General features: G+C 37.0%; 1 protein-coding gene and 1 long non-coding RNA gene across 2 annotated transcripts in view; one reads left to right on the top strand and one right to left on the bottom strand.

The window, feature by feature from the left end:
• The window catches only part of MTPN (myotrophin), a 56440-nt gene extending 38813 nt beyond the window's left edge, over positions 1-17627 (bottom strand). The window contains exon 1 of the mRNA XM_025854940.2: positions 17301-17627. Within this exon, the coding sequence (XP_025710725.1) occupies positions 17301-17372 (72 nt within the window). The 5' untranslated portion in view covers positions 17373-17627. The remainder of the gene's footprint in view (positions 1-17300) is intronic.
• Positions 17628-17744: 117 nt separating this feature from the next.
• On the top strand, positions 17745-18563 carry LOC141373909 (uncharacterized). The gene is made up of 3 exons (XR_012380354.1): positions 17745-17899; positions 18087-18186; positions 18410-18563. It is a non-coding gene; the product is annotated as an uncharacterized lncRNA (long non-coding RNA).
• Positions 18564-24015: the final 5452 nt, after the last annotated feature.

The raw sequence follows: 24015 nt of genomic DNA on the forward strand, positions 1-24015 counted from the left end.
ACACACACACACACACACACACACACACACACACACACACACACAGTCCACTATTTCCTTTAGAATAATTATTCACAAGCCTGTTCAAAATATATCCTTATAAAAATGAGTATTCGGAATGAAAACAAGAATTAACAGCATACAGCACTTTTAGGACTAACTGCAGAACATCTCCAAGCCTTATTTTAAAAAAATAAGTCTTAAAATTTTGAGTCAAAGTCTAGGAGCCAAAGTAGGTGCTGAATTCACCTTTCATTTTAAGCAAAACCAGCAAATGAATACCTGGCTTTGGTGGTATTGTTTAATAAATCACTGTTTCCTCTTAAATAACAAATTATAAAAGAAATAATGAGCAATGTTCTCTATCAAAGGTAAAGAAGTCTTATAATGATTTAAATTAATAATTTTTTACATGACTAACTCAAAGTGGCCTGGCATCTATTTTTTTTTTTTTTTGATCTCATCTTTTGTATTACACTTTAGAAACTCGTTAAAAGCACTGAAGAACCCTAATGCACTGGGTGACAAGAGTTAAATCCCAAGACAATATTATAGTTCCCCTTACCCTGATTCAGATCCCTTTTCTGCCAGTTTGCTAATGCCAACATGAAGGGGAACTGGTTCACCTGGTTTCTGTCTCTGTTAACATTTTATTTCCTGTTCAGATTTTGTTTTTTTTTTTTTTTAAAGATTTATTTATTTTTGAGAGAGTGAGAATGAGAGAGAGAGAGAGTACATGAGAGGGGGGAGGGTTAGAGGGAGAAGCAGGCTCCTCGCTGAGCAGGGAGCCCGATGCAGGACTCGATCCTGGGACTCCAGGATCATGACCTGAGCCGAAGGCAGACGCTTAACCGACTGAGCCACCCAGGCGCCCTCCTGTTCAGATTTTGGATGCTCTTCTTTTCCTGCCATTTAGACTCAAATCTTGCCAATGACTTTCAGCTCAAGCTGATACTCCTTAATCTGATCTTGATTTCATCTTCTGGATAGAGAATAACTACAAGCTCTTTCTATATAAACTCTTACCATCATATGTACAGCTCTAGATCTTTTATAAGACCTTCAAGTTTTAGAGATTTTTTTCATTCACTGGCCATTTATTCAACAAATATTTATAAGCTCCCACGAAGAGCTAGACATTATTCTACATGGTAGAAACGTACGGAAGTGAACAAAAAGACACAAGTTCATCAGGTCAAGTAACAGCTGTAATTCGCACAGCATGAGCTGGACTACGGTCACTGTGGTTCTAAAAGTTTCTCTCTTGACAACGAGTTTGTGTTAAGTCGTAAAAAAAAAAAAAAAAAAAATTGAAACTCATTTCTCTACCCCCTCAGTCTTTCAGAAAAATACTCCTCCTGTTCATGTAATGGAATGAGAGTGGTTTATGGAATCAAACATCTAGAGACAAATCTTGGCTCTGCCATTTACTGGCTTGGTTAACCTGGGCACATTACTTAAATTTCTTCAATTCTCAGTAACCTTACCTGTAAAAACAATCTTTCATGGTGTCTTTTTTACACCAAATGTTTATGAGAATTAAATGAGAAAATGTAGACAAAGCATTCCACAAATAATCTAATATTACATGGTGGCTATTAGAATATCATTATGTTTATTTGTAACACAGGACAAATATTAGGTCTTTGGTTTGCTTTACCTACATTCTAAGGATAATGTCATTTTAATCACTTACATGGTCCACAGAGTAATTTTTCTTCTGGTGGGCTGCTAGTACTACTGCACTGTTAAGTATAGCTTCTGGAAGCTTAAGGCAAATAAGGGACAAAAGGTAGGTACCATGGTGAATAAAAAAAAAAAATCATTTCAAGGGGCTTTGTATTATGAAGTGTTCTATCTCCATCATCCACAATCCAAATAGAGAGTAGGTCAGTTTACCTAGTCTAGTTCATTTTGTATTTCTATTTTTCTACATCTTCCTTTCACCAGATTTCCCCAGCTTTTCTCAATATTTGCCTTATCTACTCTCCTAAATGGTTTTAATATGGAATAAAACCATATTTACAAATACGTATACACTTTCGATAGTTTCAGATTTCCTGTCCTTTTAATGGCAAAATCTTTTTTTAAAAAAAGATTTTATTTATTTATTTGAGAGAGCGAGTGAGCAAGCACAAGCGGGGGGCAGGGGGGTAGAGGGACAGAGGGAGAGGGAGAAGCAGACCTCCTGCTGAGCAGGGAGCCCAAAGTGGGGCTTGAGCCCAGGACCCCGGGATCATGTCCTGAGCTGAAGGCAGATGCTTAACTGTCTGAGCCACCCAGGCACCTCAAAAGCAAAACCTTTTATATGCATCTCAAAAGTGTGGTTTGGGGGGGGATATTTACTAGATCCAGTACTTCCTGCAGGTTTCTACTACACATTAGGTTCATTTGAATAATAAACATTCAGACTGGGATAGCATTCTTTATAATATTTCCAAATGAAATGGTTATTTGACTCTTGCAGAGAACTCTTTTTTAGGACTTTCTTCAGGTGAAAATACACAATTTGCTTCCTTTGATCTCCTACATGAACACCTACATGTTGCTGCAATCGAGTTCTACTGTACTGTCACAAGAAACCAGTGTCCTCAAAAGCTACTTAACAGAGTAGACTAAATTAGCATATGTGTGACCGTTTTGTAGCACAGCATGTAAGTTAATACTGGACACCTGTCAGCAGAATGCAGTAAAACTATTAAATTTAACAAATTCTATATAGTTGAGTCAATGTACCCAGTAATTCAGTTACAGCTAAGTATTACCTTCCCCACTCAGAGTTCAGAATTTCCTTAAGGCTGTGGTATATAGTATTTTGATAACGACAGAGCCTTTTGAGAACTGGATAAATGCTATGGCCTCTCCTTTCCTACAACTGTCCCTCTGTCCTCTCTCCCCTGCCCCTCGAGGTTACAAGTCCTTGCCTTAGGATACAATTTTGCCAAGAATTATATAATATTGCACTAGTGATATTAGTGGATAAAAAGTACCAGAGTTATAAATTACATAGCAGTGGATTCAAATGTATAATTTGCCACTGAGGAGCAAAGAAAACAAAAAAGATGATAATACAGGTAGATGGCACAAAAGAAAGGTAGAAAGTCAGGAATATTTAATCAACTTGCTCTTAATTCTACATATTTTCTACAAAGTTATCAGGAAAGGTCTGTCACACCAAATGCATCAAACTTTCAATATTATAAATATGAACTCATTTCAAAGTAATGAACAGGAATAATACCCATAAGCATTCATTTAATGAGCACCTACTTAGTTAATCAATAATGATGCATCCACAGAAAACATTTTAAATTGTTTTGAAGAATAATTTCTTATTACTAGTTAAAATCCTTCCTACACTGATCCTGACCAAAGTAATCACGTTCTAAAATCTACCAGGGTCAGTCAACCCCAGACATGTTCCCAACTGTGGGTTATTTTCACTGATAAAAATAACTACAAATGGTAGTAATTTTAACATATTTCAATGGTTAATGAGGCCTGAAAATCTGGCAAAAAATTTTTTTGAAAAAAGAAATTGTTCACAGTAAAAAAACACATACCTTGTTTAAAAATGAGAACTACAAGATAAAACAAAATTCTGTGTTCTTAACATAGTTACGCAAATAACTATGTTTTTCTGTCTCCAGGATTCTAAACTTAGGACTACTCAAGGTTCTGGAAGTATATATTCAAATTATAGTTCATTTTCATTAATTTACTTACCAGTATCACACAGAACTAATGAATCAAAACATGAACTAGAAAAAATTTTAAGTGCAAACATAATGCATAACTGTTTATAAGTATTTTAAACTAATAAAAATGGTAAGCATCTACCTTTTTTACTAACAAAAAAGTTTTTAAATGAAAGCCCATGAAAGTTAAGAGCTCAAATCTTACAGTATATTCCCTCATCTACACACTACACAGAATTTTTAACCTAAGTTTTTTTTTTTTTCAAGATGACTACTTCTGTCACTTAAATGAATTTTATATAGCTGATTTACTTATTAAAAGCTCACTTTATTTTTCTTCTTTGGAAGGTTTTAAAGCAATCAGTCACACTTAGAAATTTTCAGATGGAAATAGTGAAGTATTAGAATTTTTACTGGTGGTAAAAATTAAAATTTCAATTTAACAGAATGCATGCATTTATATGAAGAAAGACTACCAAAATTAAAAAAATCCATTCAAAACATTATGGTAGTATCTCAATTTGGAAAACTACATATGATCAAAAATTAGCTTCATTTTCAGGAAACTAATTCATGGCTCCACAGCTGGAATTTATTCCTAAAATCTTATGTAGCCTGGGAAATGTCTTGTGTCTGGATCCAAAGGTTTACATTCCTAAAGTTTATATCCGTAAATAAACCCATGATAGGAGGGGAGAGGGAAAAGGGAAGGAAAGGAGGGGGCAAGACAGAAGACAAACAGAAGGGAAAGAGTAATTCAATCCCTACAATTTTAAATGTGATCTCTGCAGAAATCTATTCAGTGGGGAAGGGGGTGTATATATTAAGATTGTTTTTCTATCGCCATCATATAATAGTGATAACTTGAACATATTATATGCTTTACTCCTGACAGAACTGCTTGTTTCACTATTATCCAGTACTATCACAGAAAATAATCTAAAGGTAAGACGATTTAACCTCTTAAAATTCATGTTATTATTTTGCCTATAAGCATACAGACTAAAAAAAAAACCAATCTTCAGAGTTAATCATTTTAGTCAGGATGTGTTATGCTCCTCATTTACGTTTCCGGATTTTGAATAAAATGTGGGGACCTCTATTTCCAATTTTGTGAAAACTTGTATTTCTATTTATCAGTTCAAACTTGTATGTTCTTCCCTATCTTTTGCTGGTTCAATCTCAATGCTTTACATATTATAATAATCTTCAATTTTTTCCACGTATGTATTTCATTTGTAGCTCTGAAAAATTTCAGTGCAAATGATGGAAAAGAATATTCTTTTGGAATGAGTCAGATCAAATCTTATCCTTCCACTTACTAGCTGTAGGATTTCAAGCAAGTTACTTAATTTTCATCTCTACCTAAAAAAAAAGATAAAGCCTACCTGGGTAGACAGAGATTAAATTATATGCATATTTACATGCATATTAACTTATTCTGTAGGACCACACCTAACATAGAGTAATAAGCCCTCAAAGAGAAGGCATTCTGTTCCCATTAGCTTCCATTTTGAATTTGATGTTCTATAGCACTGATTCTCCTCTATACTGTAACCAAATATAACTTTTTCTTAGTTCTTATAGCAGTCTATTATTTCTACAGAAATTGTATGATTCCTTAACATATTTGTATGTTTGCTTTCTAAGTTTTATTCATGTCATGTTTTAAATAAGAAAATAATTTGTCCAGAACCCATGCAACTATCTTATTTATTGTTTGTCCTGTACATCCTTTTAACTGAACCTACTAAAGAAAATGGATCATTAGAAATATTCATTATTGTATTCCTATGCTTACTGAATACAGTGGCTGGTATTATAGGCACTCAAATGATATCTGCTGAATGACTTATGAATGAACCAATGAAAACTGTAGTAACTAGACTTCTCTTTCACTCCCATAGTCTGGAAATCAAACAAGGTCTTAGGACTGGCATTGGAACTGGAGAGAGAATTCTAGGAACGGTTTTGGTGAAGGATGACCTTTGACAGCCATAAAGATTTTGTAGAATTCCCTTTCAGTTTAATGATCTAAATTAGTTCTTGTTTTCATGTATACAAGTTATGATTCCTACTTTTCAGAATAATTCTAGGCCTCTTGCCTAAGGAGCAAATTTACTATACTTTTTTTTTTTTTAAGATTTTATTTATTTATTTGACAGAGAGAGAGAGCGCACAAGCAGCAGGAGTGGCAGAGGGAGAGGGAGAAGCAGGCTCCTCGCTGAGCAGGGAGCCAATATAGGGCTCGATCCCAGGACCCTGGGATCATGACCTGAGCCAAAGGCAGATGCTTAAATAACTATGCCACCCAGGCGCCCCAAGACTCTGCTTTTCTTTTAAAGAATTTCATTCAACCTCTTTCTTTCTCATCCCCTTATCTACACGTAGCTTTTCCAGGTCTGAAGACTTCAATATCTTTAAACCAGAAAAATATCTGAATCATATTTTTGGAAATGTTGAGCCCCCAAATAAGTCTTCTATTTGATCATACATGTTCATTATTTTAGATCTCAAAATCTCAAGGAGAAAGAAATAAAATTTAATTTATCAGACAAGTCAGCTTTTGTAACTTCAGTGTTATACAGGGATGAGCAAACTCTGACCCATGGGCCAAATCCAGCTTTCTGCCTGTTTTTGTAAATAAAGTTTTACTGGAACACAGACATGCTTATTTGCTTATATATCATCTATGGCTGTTTTTGCGTAACTGCAGAGATGAAGAGCTCTGATAGAGACTGTATGGCTCACAAAGCCTAAGACAGCCTTGGCCTAAGACTCCTCTTAGGAATGGATCCACATAAAAACACCACAAATAGCAAACATTCACTATGCAGTTACAATGTGTTGGGTACTGTTTTGTTGAATTTTACATTCACTGTCTCTTTTAAAAATTAGATAGAACATCTGAATTGGTTATTATCACAATCCCTCTTTACAGATGAGAACGCTGAGGTTGATAAATTAAATAACTTGGTCAAGATTAGTAAGTAGTAGGGTTGGGATCAAACCCTGGTCTGTTGGAATCCAAAGTGAAAGTATAATTACTCTGCTAAAGAGGGCTTTAAAATAACAAATAATAAAGGTGTTTTCCAAGGACTTAGTTTGCAGCTAGACAGCTTTCAATTTTATTGGTTTGATGGTCCATGCGCTTTTACATTGTTTTATGTGGTATTAAGTATGGATTTTAATATTTGTTCATTAATGCCAATGAAAAAGCAATGATGATTCATTCTTATTCTTCACAAGAAAACAAGCATAAAAACTACCTTTACTTTTATTGAGACTATATGGTTTTAAAAATTCTCTACTGAACTTCTAAAGTGATGGCCACCTTTACAAGTAAAAGCTGGTATTATATCTAAACAACTGTTGTCATTGTTATTGTATTCCACAACTACTGTAATAGTGTGAAAAAGCTGGACAAAGTTTACTGAGTTTAAAAGACTTTGAAAACTTAAGAGCTATTTTCAAGAGAGGAAATATGAAGGAACATCATTTACACTAAGAATATCTGTTACAAAGAGGAATATAGCAAAACAACTTTGGAAACAACAAAGGAAGGGTTAGTTCCTAGAATACCAATTCAACCCAAACTAATAAAGCAGGTAAGAGACAATGTGATAAATGCTGGAAATACAAGATAATTTCTATCTTCAAAAAGCTCACAGCACAAGAAGGGGGGATAAGCGAGTAAAAATTAATATGGGGTTCTTAATTACAAGCAGCAGAAACCAATTCATATGAGGAACAGAAATTAAACATATTCAAAGTATCTCTCAGAATTACTGGGAAGGTTGAAGAACAAAGCTCAGTAAATGTGCAGACATGAAGGAGGCTTCAAAACAAGAAATAAAACCAAAATCTGTCACAAGAAGCACCTGGGTGCAGAAGATGCCACAATAGGCATACCACCACTTCTCTTTTTGGAAACTGCATATTTTATTGCTGCAGCCATATCCTTTACAGTGCCTGCGTCTTTTTATCAGCTCCAGAAAAAAGCATCCAATTAGGGTTATGAATTTTGGGCCCATTTCCTACATGCAGACAGGAAAAACAATTTATTTGTCCTTTTTGGCTTTTGTTGTGGTAGGCCTTGCATTTCACCAAGATTCATACTATGTAAGAGGGAACTCCTCAAACACAGGAAGGGCCTTCAAATTCTGGGAAGCCCCACTCCCCAAGAGATAAAAGCCCCACTATAAACACTGTATCTTAAATCAAGATGTGAAATATTTGCAGGGAGGTAATCTCTGAGTTCTCAAGTTTGAGAGGTACTATTCAAATATCCAAATGGTAACAAATGATCCACTCCTACACAGGCACCTTTGTTTTTTTTCAACCAGTCATTAACACAAAACTCTTTCTGAATATTCAAAACTTAAAGACAAGAACAAGACTTCCATAGAACAAGATTTGAGTTTCTTAAACCACTGTTTCTCTAATTCAAGTCCAGGGACTTGTCAGTCAAATCAGGGGCCCATAGCTCTCCAGTTAAAGAAACTGCACTACAGCATAAACATAGTAAAAAAGTTCTATGTTAGATACCACGGTGGCATAAATGAGGAGTTAACTGCACGAAGAGGGAATGCTATGCAGAACAAGAACTTTAAAAATAAGCAGAAATTTACTACGTAGATAGGGAGGGGCAAAAAAGAATATTCCAACAGAGGTAGTAACTAGTACTTTATTATAAAATACCATAGTTTGGTGGTGGGGGGAAAAAAGCACCTGTTCTGGTTCCAGAAAACTGCATTAAAGTCCTAATCCTTATTAGCAGTATGATCTGGGTCAAGCCCATTAACAACTAATTTTTCCTCATCTACAAAATAAGGCAGGTGGACTGGGTGATATTTAAGTAGTTTTGCTTCTAAACAAATTTATGGTTATTATTATGAGTAACAATGGCTAACATTTCTTGGCTAACATTCATCACAGGCCAGGGAAAATGGGACAGAGCTGACATGTATCAAGTAGGTATTATTAATAGCCTCATTTTCCCCCAATTGAGGAAACCCAGGTTCTGAGTGGGGAACTAATTTGATCAACACAATCCAATCAGTTAGGAGAGCCAGAGCAAGAGGGTTTAAATCCAAAGCCATTAACCCTATGGCTAACCCAACAGTGAAATTCCAAATTCCCTAAGGAGACTGACATGGCTTCTATTATACTATGGGCAAAGTGCTTATTATCTACAACCCCCTTTCTCTGATATCTAAATTTTTCAGAAGGTCAAGAATTTAGACCTAAGTATCAAAATGTTTATTATTTTATATAGTCAAATGGAAATCTTTCCAAAATATATCCTACACATCTCTGGCTTTTTAAATAAGAAAAAAGTAGTTTTTTACTTTGAATTTTTCTTTCATCTAAATCTAAACTATTCTCGAAGCTCAAGGTTACTTTCATACATATTAATTATTGTATGGGCCTCTAGAACTTTAAGATAACATAACTCTTTGACCCTTCATTTTCTAAGGTAAGCTTATGTTTGTTTCTTCTTTCATTGCTTTTAATCACAGCTCCTCTCCACCCTTAGTAGTGTTCTGTGGACCAAAAAAAAAAAAAAAAAAAATTCAAGCTATCAGAACTATTAATACCATAAAGATACAGCTGCAGAAAAATTAATTCCTGTCTTACTTCTCATTACAAGGTGGCCTTTGTTATAGTACCTAGAGTAACTCTTTTAAAATTATCAATTCAGCTGTGATTTAATTACCTAAACACAACTTCACTGTTTCAATCAAATACTTTGATACAGAATATTCCCACACTGCACTATATTCTCTGATCCTAAGATACTTCATAAAGAATTAAAACCTAAAGCATTATGTTCTTCAGATTACATGATGCCAACATGCTAGAAAAAAATGTATAATGCTTATGGAGACATAAGGGTTAAATGTGAGGTAGTTCAAAAAATGTTCATATTTTCCCTGAGACAATAGAAAAAAGGGAAAAATCTTAAAGGAAACCTCCTGCAAAAATTCTAAAGAGAATATAAGAGAAAAATGGTTCTATGTCATGCTAAAATATATTATGAAGCTACAGTATTTAAAAACAATTTAGTATGGATAGAAACAGAGCAAGAAATCCAAACACAGAATTCTGCTTATGAAGATAATAGCTCAGATTAGTAAGAAGCATTACACAATAAATGGTATGGAAACAAACTATTAAAAAAAAAACAAACAACTTCAAAGTAAATAACAGAAGGATCAAATGCCTAAAATACCAAAAAAAAAAGAAAAAGTTTTAGAAGACCAAATTTATCTATAATCTTACAGAGAAGAAATCTGTCTCTGTAAATAGGAGACAATATCCAAGTCACAAAAGGGGAAAAGTGCTATATTTTACCACATAAAAAGTAAAGACTGTTATAGAGCAACAACAAAATAGATGGAAGTCAAGAGACAAACTGGAAAAAAATCTACAAAAAGTATGAGAAAAAATGAACTTCCTTAATTTATAAAGGGCTCATGCAAATCAGTAAAAAACAGACCAACTACCTAATAGAAAAATGAACAAAAGATAGGAATAAGAAATTTGGAGGGAAGAACACAAATGCTAATAAGGTTCTGATGTTTGATTTCCTCATTAAAAAATGGAATCTGAAGCAACATATCATTTTTCACCTGAATTATTCAAATGGCAAAAACTAAAAAGTGTGATGATGCCCAGTGCTGCTGCTGTTGTGAGGGAATAATCAATCAGTCCAATGTGCTTACTGATGTGTGCCTAAGTTTACAAAACTTCATCAGGAGGGTAATACAGATACAACCTCAAAAGCTGTCAAGGTATATACACAAAGGTAATCATGATAGCACTGTTTAATTACAAAATTAAGCTGCAAAAAATATTTATCATAGAATACTAGTTAAATAAATTACAGTATATTCATAAAACAGAATACTATGCCCCATTGGAAAAAAAGGGGGGGAGGAATGAATAAACTTCACTGTGGAACCTAAGATAAATTATTAAGGAATTTAAAAAAGCAAAGTGTAGAAGTATGTACAGATTGTTTTTAAGTGGGAAAATAGACAAGTAAGTGAATTTCCAGTGTTTCTTTGAAATTATGTGAAACTGTTAAGAATGGTTCACTTTGTTCACAGAGACCAGGGAAGGGATAGCTGCTGCATTTTTTAATCTGTTCCTGAATTAATTTCACTTTTTAAAGTTAACAGGAATTATCTAGATAACAGAATTATGGGGAAATTTTTGTGTTTTTTATGCTTTTCTGTCTTAAAAATACCTAATACAACCTATATTTTAAAGAAACCACCTGGGCAGGGGGGAATGGGCAATGGGACACTTAGTTTCAATTTATTTTATTCAATGCAGTGTTATCTTTTAAATAGTAAAAGCTTACATTATTTTTATAATCAAATCAGTTTTAATATATTACACTTTTAACTATCTGCACTAGTGTAAGGATAATATTTACAATTTCAAACCAAACACTATACATAGCCTATGGACATCAGAGTGAACACTAGCCTTCCAATATAAAAAAAGATCTTCTTTTACATTCAAAAAGAAGACTAACAGACTAACAGACAGAAAAGTGTATCTATACTAAACTTTCTATATCTTCTGAAGGCACCTATATTTATTTATACAAGCTGAGATATCTGCTTTCTGACTGAGTCACCAGCCCTGGTGCAGAAAGGGCAGAATACAGTGACAAATCTTTTTAAGAAAGAAACTGGTAATTTAAAAAAGGAATGGAAAAAAAGGGAAACTGCCTAAAATGAATAAATGAAAGACAGATTAAATTAGGACTGCTTTTAAATTGCCTATTTTATTAGGAAAGTGAAAAGCGATCCCAATAAGTCTTGCAATTTCTAAAGATTAGAGCTTATACTTTTCTCAGGGTCAAGAGATCCTATCCTTTCAAAGGGTGCACAGTTGTGCTTTTCAAACCTATCAGAGTGTCAAAGGCAGATGTAATTAGAATGGGGGCTGGAGAGGGAAAGGAAACCACAGAGAAAGGGAAGTTAGAGACCTGATGTATAGTATTTCACAGCAAGTGAAACAGAAGCACATGTAAACAAGAGTACACAGATCAGACCTGCTGGAGATTATAAGGGACTATTTATCCATACAACTCACAAACGTTCACCTCTAGGAGAGTTGGATCCTCAAAATCTACCAAAATGTTCACCTCTAAGTAGTCTCAATGGATAATTACCATCCTGTTGATTATTTTTAAGACTTGCATAAAACAGTACCCCCTGAATTACATAGCATTCATGAGAAATGAAGGTCAATGGTATGCTGAAGTATACACCAAGGAGCTATGAAGTCAAGAGTTCAAATCTCAGCTTTACTACTCAAGAGCTTTATGACCTTAGGCAAGCTATTTAATCTTTGCTTCAGTCTCTTAATCTCTAAAATGGTGGTTTAACAACATTAACTATGCTCATGGATTGATGTGATAAGTAAATGAAATTATATTTATACATGGCATCACAGTGCTCAAATAAAATTTTAAGAACATACTTTCTGAAAAAAAAAAAGTGCTATAATTGAAACTACTCTGAATAGAAATCTCAATACTTTACTTTTGTTTCTTAAGGCAAACAGACACAATTTAACTTTTTCTGCACTGCATAAGGTCTTCAAATATATAAATTATAAGACTGCGTGACTAGAGGGGCACCTGGCTGGCTGAGTCGGTGGAGCATGCAACTCTCTGAATCAGGGTTGTGGGTTCAAGCCCCACATTTTTGGGTGTAGAGATTACTTAAAAAAAAAAAAATCTTAAAAAAAAAACGACTGTGTGACTATAAATACAAAAGTTTCCACAAGCTATCAAATAATCAGTCTCTACAGAGTACCATGAGCAAAGAGAGCCTCTCTGAAGAGATTTAAAGTTTATAAGAGATGTTGTCTCTATGCTATTTCTATATTGTTACAGTTAAAAACTTTTAAAATTATAGCCATTTTTCTAAGTCTTTATTCATAACCAGAGATCACTTGTTGTGCCTCCTTCTTGCAAGCCCCTTTCTTTTTCTTAAGGTGCTGATGCTAAACTACTCTGAGCTAAGAAACCAGATAACCATTTCGAGGCAGACTGATACAGTGAAAAAAATATGGGCTGCAGATTCAGACAGCTCTATGTTTAAATCCCCGTTGTGCTCCTTACTTTGTGACCTTGTTAAGTTGCTTAACTTCTCTAAGTTTCAATTTCCTCAATCTTAAAAATGGGAATACTATCAGCTAAAGGGTAAAAAGCAAATGAAAACTTAGGTACAGATCTTGCAGAGTGTCTTCTAGGTACCTGGCAATATAAATCACTCTGTTAATGGTAATCTTCATTATATAGCCAGTGAAGTATATTGTAGCTAAGTCAAGAATAAAAAGAATTTCTTGGAACATGTGCTTTTAATGTATGAAATTCCTTGGCACTGTACTGGAGATACAAAGATGAAAAAGAATATACTATCTAAGCTCCAGAGGCTCAGAGCCTAATTAAAGACAGACATGTAAACAAAGTCACAGCAATTTGATAAGTGAAAGAGTAAAAGAAGCAGTGTACCATCTGAAGTCAAGTGTTTTTTTCTGGAAGGAGTGGTATTTAAGCTCAGAGAATAAACAGGAGCTCACCAGGTTGGGGGTTAGCAACTGAGGTGAGCAGACTTGGTCCAGGAGGATAAAAAGAGCACATGTAAAGATATGCAAGTAAGAAACAGCCTGGCACAGCCTGGAGCAGAGCATTTGTGAGAGAGGAGAGTTTAGAAAGGCAGGCATGGGCCAGATCATAGTGGCCTAGTCTTCCAAACCAAGGAGTAGTTGGCCCTTTTAAAAATTAATAATGGGGAAAAATTAATAATGGAGAATCACAAAATATTTTAAGGGCAGTGTAGGAGGGTGGCTGCAAAAGATAACATGCTCAGAATTCACAATACAGAGAGATGTGCAAGTTGACTAGGAAAGAGAGGAATACCATAGTCAAGGAAAATACCGTTCAGGCAGCAAAGACGCAGCAATTAATTGAAAGTAGTAGTGATGATAATGGAGAGTAAAGAATGGCTGAGAGAGAAGAGGGTAGTCTTGACAACACTCAGAAGTTGGGGAAAATCCCCCAATTTCCCATTTGGGCAAATAGGTGGGTCAAGAGGTTATTAGTCAAAATGGAGGCAACAAAAATGAAAATGTTTCTGAGAAGACAGTCTGGGCTCAATCTGGATTTTATGTGAACAAAGCCGTCTATTAGGAAGCCTGGAGCCCAGGTGAAAGCAAAATTAACTCCAACGGAAGAAATGAACATAAAGGTAGAAATGGAAGATGAGACAAAGGTAATGTCACCCAGAAGTACACAGATTGAAGATGGGGCTGTGAGTATCAATTATTACTGCCTCATGAAGATCTCACTCTCTGGCTTTCACTTGTTTTCCAACTAGACAAGCTGAATTTTATGTAAGTGAGATGTTACAGTTTTCATACTTCTTTAAAATCATGAAAATTTTCCCATACAAATCTACTGGATGTAGATGCTTAAGCTTCCTGAGCATTGTGTCCAACTTCTTCACTATCGGGCTAGGCCTAGCAGAGTGCTTGGGACCTGAAAGGTGCCCAACAAAAATGAATGAACTAACCAAGTGTGGTCTTTAAATCAGTCAAGAAGCCCAACTGTCTCAGATACTGTTTTAATGTTACAGATGAACATTTAATATGGATTAACCTAAAATTTTCTTTATATGCTGCTTTTTCCATTTAGAAACATACATTTTTCAAAGATCTGGGGACTCAACTTATTTTTCAGAATTAAGAACTCACCTAAAACCAGTAATTTATGCCTATCCTTATTTCAGATTTCTGTATAGAAGTCAAAAGCAGGTAGAAAAGTAAGATTATTGTTTTTTTTTTTTTTTTAAGATTTTATTTGACAGAGAGAAAGCACAAGCAGGGGGAGTGGGAGAGGCAGAAGCAGGCTCCGGGAGCCTGATGCAGGGCTTGATCTCAGGACCCAGATAGCATGACTTGAGCCAAAGGCAGACGCTTAACCGACTGAGCCACCCAGGTGCCCCAGATTATTTATTTTTTAAAATGTTAAGTTTTAAAAAGAGAAAATACTAAAATACTTCATCTACAGGTCCATTCTTATATATTAACAATGTGCAAGATCTTCATAGGAGTACCGAGGAGAGTATTTTAAAGACTCGCTGCTTAGAAGGAAAATTAGATGAGTCCAAACGTTCCTTTATGTACTTTGTTTACATACTTTTACTTAAATGCACATTACATAAACTCAGTATCATAACGAGTGTTCATAAATTGGTGGATGAAAAAGATGAGTCAATGAGTAAGCAGGGAAGATGGCTGCTGAGCAGAAGAAACTATGTTGTAAGCACTTGAGAGTGTGAACAGCACTATAAGGGAACTTAGTAAACACTGGAGTGCTGGTTTTTGGTTTTTTGTGTATTTCTCACTAACAAAACAAAAGATATTTTAAGAGATTCAAGTTACTCAATAAAACTAAGGAAAAAGCTCATTGTTCAGAGGACTGCATTACAGTCAAACTTTTCAAATAAACCAGTTAATACTTCCTTCTGCTTTTCTTTGAATGTTTAGGCTCCCTCTCATGCATGTCTCTTTTGATGAGAATAGGCAGTAGGGTAGTAATAGGGAAAGAACAAATCAAATTGAACATAACAACATGATTTTAAAACTTAAAAAAAAAATTAGGGAATGTCCTACTAGAATTTTGATATCATATGCTTTCACAATTACAGTTTATATTGGGAGAGACTGAATGGAGCAGTTAAAGGGCCTAAGTTTTGGAGTCAGCAGTTCAGTTCTGGCTTCATTATTTGTTCTCTCTGTAACTCTGGATTTTTGTTTTAAGTACTCTCCATCTCAGTACTCCTATCTGTAAAATGGGACGAATAAAAGGACTTCACAAGACTCACAAGGATGATATAAAATAACGTACCAGGAAGATACCCCATAAATGGTGGTGGTTTTTGTAGCTGTAAGCTCCATTAGTACTTACCAACTTTTCATATTTCAGGTATATCAAATAACCTAGGTCTGCCATAACAGAAAAACAAAAGCCCACTCACTTCCAGAGTACTGCAGTGTCCCACCACTGGGAAGTGTACCATGGATTGAAGTGTTCCAGTAATTTCTTCCTTTCACTCTTTTTTTTTTTTTTTAAACTTTTTATTTATTTATTCATGAGAGACAGAGAGAGAGGAGAGGCAGAGGGAGAAGCAGGCTCCCAAGGAGCAGGGAGCCCGATGCGGGACTCGATCCCAGGACCCTGGGATCATGACCTGAGCCGAAGGCAGACGCTTAACGACTGAGCCACCCAGGCGCCCTTCTTCCTTTCAATCTTAGATCGAAACATCCACTAAGTGAGGTTTCAGACTGCCACTAGCTGAGAAGGCAGCGAACGGTGTCCTATGTATCCATTGCAAATAACAACAAAACACATATTCTGCATGCAAAAAGTCTAAATCGTAATGGTATTACACAATCCTGCAAGTTTTAAGAAACTCTGCTTCTGCTTAGTTGCTTCCTAACATAGATCGCTGAAGCAAAAACAGCATGCCAGCAGTCATATCCTTTGAAGAACTAAAATTTAGATCCAGTTCTCACACTTTTAGAAGGTGAGCAAGATGCCCTCCATGGTTATGTCATAAGGTTATACTTTTGTTCTGGAAGATTTGTTTTTACACTACCATATTATAATCGCAGGTCAGTTCTCTCACAATTACAAAAGGCACAGTTTTAGGGTCGGGAGGCAGGTCAGCTTGGGATTTTAAGCTTACCATCCCACCGCAATGAAGATTCAACTTTGTATTTTGAGTTTAGGTTTGGGATTAGCTTTCTTCATCACGATTTTACCCCTAAACATATTGTGACTACACTGCATACTATTTATGACACGTTTGAGTATTTCAGAGGGGATCAAGGATAAACATGGAATAACTAAAGTCAGCATGCTTGTCTGAAAACTATTCTGGTATCTTAAACACTGCCAGGTGCTGACTGACAACCTTACCACTTGAGGCCAATACTTACTTGTTGCAGTGTGGGAGAGGAAAAAGGCCACACCCAAAGTTAAGACTTCACAGTAAAGTGATACCGAGTTTCAAAATTTTGCTATTTTCGGTACTCTTTTTCACGGTCAACGAATACTTTAAATTCTCAAAAGGCTCAAAGTTCAAGAAAACGTTCCTCTGATTCTAATCACTTAGGTTACTTCATTCAGCAACCGGCAGGTCTAAGACGGAGAACTACCCCATTCAAAGAAAGATTCAAGTAACTCCGGCACAGAAGAGGGCCAAACTCAAATGACCAGTGCTCAGAAGTGACTCTAAGAGAGGGTTACCACTCCTCCCCTCCCCCAGGGAAGAAGAGCCTGACTGTATCACACCAACCAGTTACCTGACAGAACGCGGCCGTGTTATCCGGACCCTTCCTTCAGTTTAGACGCTCCTAGACCCCCTTCTCTCCTTGGTGCCGCCTCCATCCAGGCTGTCTCTCCTCCCCACCCCCCACCCCCGCCAGCCCAGCTCCCAGCAGCTTCCTCAGCCTCATCTGCATCCCACCTCCGTGCTCTCGCGCACTCCACTCGTCGCCGCTTACCTTGGCCACATAGTCTTTCACCTCATCCAAGTCTCCGTTTTTCAGGGCCCACATGAACTCCTTGTCGCACATCACTGCAGCGGGGCGGGCCGCTCGGCCGGGCAGAAGACGAGGAGGCGGTGGTAGCAGCAAGCGGATACCGCGGGGCGAGAGGGAGACAGGGCCGCGCGGAGCTGGAGAGGGGAAGAGAAGGCGGTGGACGGCTGCCAGGCGGGCGAGGCAGTTGGCCGCGGCGACCGTTGGGGCGGGAGAAAGAAAGTTCTTTTGCGGCCACCGGGCCCAGCAGAGCAGGTTCCGCCTGGCCGAAGAGAAGCAAGAGCGTTTGCACTTCCGGTTCACTCCCAGTTAGGATCCTCCCCCAACTTCCTCTTCCTCTTCCCCTGGGCGGAACGCCCTGCTCGGGACCCCGCCCTCACGGACCGCGGCGGAGCGCTCCACGTGCGCAGGCGCAGTGGCTAGGCAGGCTGGAGAACGGGGTCCACGGGGAGTGGGCTGGGCTGAGAGGCCAGTGAAGCGAGTCCGCGGGCTGCAAGCGCCGGGGGTGGAGGCCCGGTTAAGCTATTTCAGATAATACCAGGATGTTTTTGCACGCCACACAGGTGGGAAAAACTTTTAAAAAACACAACCTTGGAGGGCATCTTGCTCACCTAAGTGTCCAGTAGGAATGGTCGATTTGAATTCCTTTCTCTTTTCGTTCCCTCCTTTCCTCTTTCTTTTACCTTTTTCCATCCCTCTCTCCCTCTTTCCTCCCTTTTTTGTTCCTTCCCTTTCTTCTTCCACTATCAGGCATCCCTTGGGCTCCTACTCCATGCTAGACTCTGCTGGCCACTGAGGATATAGTTAAAAAGATGGAATAAAATAATGCCTGCCGTCAAAGACCTCCTCGGTACTTAACCATGTGAATTCAGTGTAATAACTACGTATACTGTTTGGAGGGAAAAATGTCAGTGTGTGGTGGGGGAAGTTTTTTACTCATCTCTCAGACGAGCAAATTATGTCCAGGACTAGAAATTCAGCTTGATGCCATAGGGTAGAGCAAACCCAACTGTCCCGAACAATTTGCGTTTTGTTTTTTGTTTTTAATTTTCTGTTTGCTCGTTTGTTTCCAGTGGGTTGAAGCTTCGGAGCCATTCTCGTGAAACCAGTTCTACTCCTCCTAGAGTTTGGGTGTAATATACCTCGGGGCACAGCCTCCAGGTGAATTGTGCCCCAACCCTAATGACCCAGACATGCATACATGAACATGAGCCAATAAAAACTTACTGGAACTCTTATATGTATATAAAAGTCTATTATTTATGACCCACTAAATAAATAAGCCAAGCTACTAAATATGCTTGCCATATAGTATAGGGGTTCAGATCACAGCCATTGGAAACAGATTGCTTAGTTTTGAATACAGGACCCAACCCTTACTAATTTTGTAAGGCAAAAGTTATTTAACCCTTCTCTTCAGTTTGCCACATATGTTAAATATGAACAATAATGTTCAATAAATATAATTTTTTTTGCTATGATTTAGAAGTAGTAAATGGAGATAGGTTTCAAATCAAAAGAAAAATCAAATATTTGACAGCTACCTTGATTGATGTTCTGTTTATTTGACTTTCTGACAAAAAAGACCCATCTACCTAATGATGATACATTTCTGGAAACAATTCTCAAGGAATAATTTGTAAGGCAAATCCTAGAGTCCCTGTGTCTTCTTGATCTCCCACTCCCACCTGTGTGATCTTTGAGTTACATCATGATGACAGCTCTTGATTTACATTTATAGCTCTAGCTCAGACTTCTGTGATTCATTCTTATATTTAACTTCTTAGCCATTCAAACGTTTCAAACTTAACGTGGTATTTGGTCTCCTTTAGATTTTAAACCTAGTTGTCACTTCCCCTTCTCTATGAATGACATCACCAACCACATGTCACTAGAATCAGAAACATGTAACAAAGATTCTCTTCTTGAGCAAACTGTAGCCAGGGTCCTCTGAGCCCTGTTCTTGACTAGGCCTCAACCTTGACATATAAAAACTTGAACAAACACTACTGTAGTTCCTAACAGATCAAGGCCACATCCTAAGATGAACCCAGACCCCTTAAAGTGCCTGCCTGAGAAAACTCAAGGCTGTCTTTTTTTTTTTTTTTTTCTTTTCGTTTCAGCTAATACCTGAGGTTTGGGCCTCTGTCTCCCAGTCTCTTTTGGAAGGTAGAATCCTAACTTCAGTGATTGCCAGCTAGCATACACAGCTGGCCTACTTGCATTTACTCTGTTGAGCCCCACTTGCCTCCCCTTTATTCCCTCTTTCTCCCTTTAAAACACCCATTCATCTCCGTACATATCAAAATTGAATTCATTTCAGATTGGATTCTTTTCCCTATAGTAATAGTTTGTCAAAAGTTCAGACATAACAGAAGTAAAACGAATGAATCACCGGAAGTAGTAATTAATCAAAGTTTACTGTGCACATACCAAAAGGACAGTTTGCAAACCAGGGGCACTCAAACCAAAACATGTAATGAGGCTCAGGGGTATATTGCTATAAAGCAGCTTATGTAGTGGGAAAGCAGACTATTTATTCTTCACAGTGACTGGTTATAATATTAGAATTCTCTTAAATGATAGGGCACAGCTCATATCAACCTTGGGAAACAGTTTAAGCTTTGCTTGTGATTTTCAGAGGCATAAGTAAGAAATGACCCAGATCAAGTTAGTCTTGCGAAATAAGTTAAATTAATCTTTGTTTGTATGACTAAACTGGTATTGTCTGCTCAGGGATTTTTTTCAAGGCTGGTCCCTGTTTTTGATTGTGGTAAGTTATTACCGATAAAAATCTGTCCTTACCACTTTAACTAGTATCCGGCTTTGTTTATCTTTGACAATGGAAGTCATAAATAACTCCTATCATTCCCGATCTTTCCCTTTTGGTTAATACATCAGTAAGGCTTTCAAAATATATCTTAAATTGTTCACCACTTAACCATCTTCACTAATGATCACCTTCTGCAACCCTTCCCAGCCCCACCATCTCTGTCTGTGCTGCTACAGTACCCTCCCAGCTGGTTTCCCATTTTCATTCTCTTTTCCTAGTAATTCCTCACATAGCCAGAGTTACCTTTTTCACACATAAATCCAACAGGGACTTTTCACCCTAAGACCTTTCAATGGCTGCCCATTGCATTTAGGATAAAATCCTAATTATTTGCTATGGCCTTCAGGGTCTTCTTTGATCTGACTCTGACATCTCTCTCATCTTATGACACTCCCCTCCTACCCCCATTGCTTCTTGGGTTTCCCCAAAATCTTGTCATCTGTCAGTTTTAGGAAAAAAACAAGCTCATTCCACCTAAGGGCTGATGTTTCCTGTCTGGAATGCTCTTTTCATCCTTGCTCACTCCTTCTGAACTTCAAGGTCTCAATGCAAATGTTACATCCTCAGAGAGACCTCCCAGACCACCCACTTTAAATAGGTCCCTCAATGACTTCTACCATATAGCCCAGTTTTTTCCCCTTTGACCTCACTTATCACAGATTTTTCATTATTTTTGTTGTTTGTTTACCTACTTTGCTAGGTATTCATGGTGCTCAAAAAATATTTCCTTTTGTCTACCACCCTGAGCACAAGAGAGAGTTGCTCTTCCTGGCTTCCTTGTGGTTGAGTAATGTCATGTAACTAATTTTGGCCTATTAGTTATGAGCGGACGTCATATGAATCATTTCCAGGCTTGCCAATGCAAGACCCTTCAGAGCTCTTGATTCCCTCTGCCATAGCCACCAGCAACATTCAAGACAGCGGCCAGCATCAGCCTGAGTTCCTGAGTAACTCTATTGAGCAGAGCTCCCCTACCATCCCACAATGGATATGTAGTAAACTTTTCAGCCACTGAGATTTTGCTGTTTATTACTGCAGCAACACCGAGCCAATCTTGACTGATACAGAAATTATTGTCAGAAGGGATCTGTTACTAGAACAAAAATCTTAAATAGATGGCGTTGGCTTACGGGCTAAATAGTACACAACAAAGGAAGTGATATTAGAAGCCATAAGGATGATGATTCATAAGTCACAGGAGTGAAACATTTGGCAAAATAATCTCCCCTGGTAGCATAGGGAAGCCTGGAAGGCAGATAATGTACCCTGTACATGTGTAGCTCTAGTGGAAGAGGCTGGATGCTGATGGCATGTGTTGGTAACTCTTTATTTGGGGGGGGCATATTTTTATTATTCCCTGCTTTACTGAGATATAATTGACATATTACATTGTGTAAGTTTAAGGTATCCAGTGTGATGATATGATATATGCATATATTGCAAAATGATTACCTCAATAAGGATGGTAAACACATCCATCACCTGAGAGTTACTGTGTGTGTGTGTGTGTGTGTGTGTGTGTGTGTGTGTGTGTGGTGAGAACTTTTAAGATCTACTCTCTTAGCACCTTTCAGGTATACAATACAATATTAACTATAGTCACCGTGCTATACATTAGATCCTAAGAACTTACTCACCTTGTAACTGGAATTTTGTGCCCTTTGGCCACTTTCACCCATTTCTCCCACCCCGCCTCTGGCCACCACCAATCTACTCTCTTTTTCTGTTTGGTGTTTTAGATTCCACATATAAGTAAGATCAAGATCATAGAGTATTTGTCTTCCTCTGTCCGACTACTTTCAGTTAGCATAATATCTTCAAAATTCATCCATGTTGTCTCAAATGGCTGGATTTCCTTCCTATTTATGCCTGAATAATAGTCCATTGTGTGTATATGCCACATTTTCTTTAGCCATTCATGTCAGTAGACACGTAGCTGTTTTCCATCTCTTGGCTATTGTAAGTAATGCTGCAGTGAACATGGAAGTGCTGATGTCAGTTTGGGATAGTGATTTTGTTTCCTTTGCATATATACCCAGAATTGGAACTGCTGGATCATAGGGTTGTTCTATTTTTAATTTTTTGAGGAACCTCCATACTGTTTTCCAAGTGGCTGCACCAGTTCACATTCTTACCAGCAGTGCACAAGGGCTCCCTTTTCTCCACATCCTCACCAACACTTACTGTGTCTTGTCTTTTTCATAATAGCCATTATGACAGTGTGAGGAGATATCTCACTGTGGTTTTGACTAGCATTTCCCAGATGATTACTGACGTAATTTATGTAACTGTTGGCCATTTGCATATTTTCTTTGGAAAAATGCTTATTCAAGTCTTTTGCCCATTTTTAAATTGGATACTTTGTTATTTTGCTATGGAGCTGTATGAATTCCATATATATTTTAGACATTAGCCCCTTACCAGATATATAATTTGCAAATATTTTCTCCAATTCTGTAGATTATCTTTTCATTTTGTTGATTATTTCTTTTTTGTGTGCAGAAGCTTTTTAGTTTCATATATTCCCACTTGTTTATTTTTACTTTTGTGCCCTGGGTTTTGGGTATCATATCTGAAAACTCATCACCAAGACAAATGTCAAGAAGCATTTGCTCTCTGTTTTCTTCTAGGAGTTTTATGGTTTCAAGTCTTACATTTAAGTCTTCAATCCATTCCAAGTTAACTTTTATGTGGTGTAAGATATTGGTCTAATTTCATTCTTTTGCATGTGGCTGTCCAGTTTTCCCAGCACCATTTATTGAAAAGACTATTTTTCTGCACGGAATCTACTTGACTCCATCTTCAAATGTTAGTTGACTGTACATGCGTGGGTGGATTTCTGGGCTCTCTATTGTGTTACATTGGTCTCTGTGTCTGTTTTTATGCCAGTATGATTTGTTTTGGTTACTATGGCTTTGTAGTATGTTTTGAAATCATGAAGTGTGATGCCTCCAGCATTGTTCTTCTTTCTCAGGATTGCTTTGACTATTTGAGGTCTTTTGTGGTTTCACACTAATTTTTGGGATTTTTTTCTATTTCTGTAAAAAATGCTGTTGGAATTTTTATAGGGGTTGCATTAAATCTATAGATTGTTTTGGGTAGTATAGATATTTTGACAATATTAATTATTCCAATCCATGAACATGGGACATCATTGCATTTGTTTGTATCCTTTTCAATTTCTTCCACCAATATCATACAGTTTTCAGTGTATGGATCTTTCACCTTCTTGGTTAAATTTATTCCGAAGTATTATATTATTTTTGATGTTATTGTGAATGGGATTGTTTTATTTCTTTTCCAGGTAGTTCATTGTTAAGTGTATAGAAATGCAACTGATTTTTATATGTTGATTTTGTATCCTGCAACTTTACTGAATTCATTGATTAGCTTTAACAGTTTTTTGTTAGAGTCTTTAGGGTTTTCTATATGTAAGATCAGGTCATCTGCAAACAGACAATTTTACTTTTTCCTTTCAAATTTGGATGCCTTTTTTTTTTCTCGTCTGATTGTTCTGGCTAGGACTTCCAGTACTATGTTGAATGAGTGGTGAGAGTGGACATCCTTGTTTTGTTCCTGATCTTAAAGGAAAAATTTTCAATCTTTCATCCTTGACTATGATATTAGCTGTGGGCTTGCCATATACAGCTTTTATTACGTTGAGGTACATTCTTTCAATACCCAATTGTTGAGAGTTTTGTCATGAAAGGATGTTGAATTTTGTCAAATGCTTCACCTTCACCTGCATCTATTGATATGGTCATGATCTTTGTCTTTCATTCTCTTAATGTGATGTTTCCCATTTATTGATTTGTGTATGTTGAGCCATCCTTGTATCCCAGGGAA

The sequence above is a fragment of the Callorhinus ursinus genome, unplaced genomic scaffold (genome assembly GCF_003265705.2).
Source record: "Callorhinus ursinus isolate GAN/ISIS: 27379988/994484 unplaced genomic scaffold, GSC_fseal_2.0 scaffold12, whole genome shotgun sequence".
Lineage (NCBI taxonomy): Eukaryota > Metazoa > Chordata > Mammalia > Carnivora > Otariidae > Callorhinus > Callorhinus ursinus.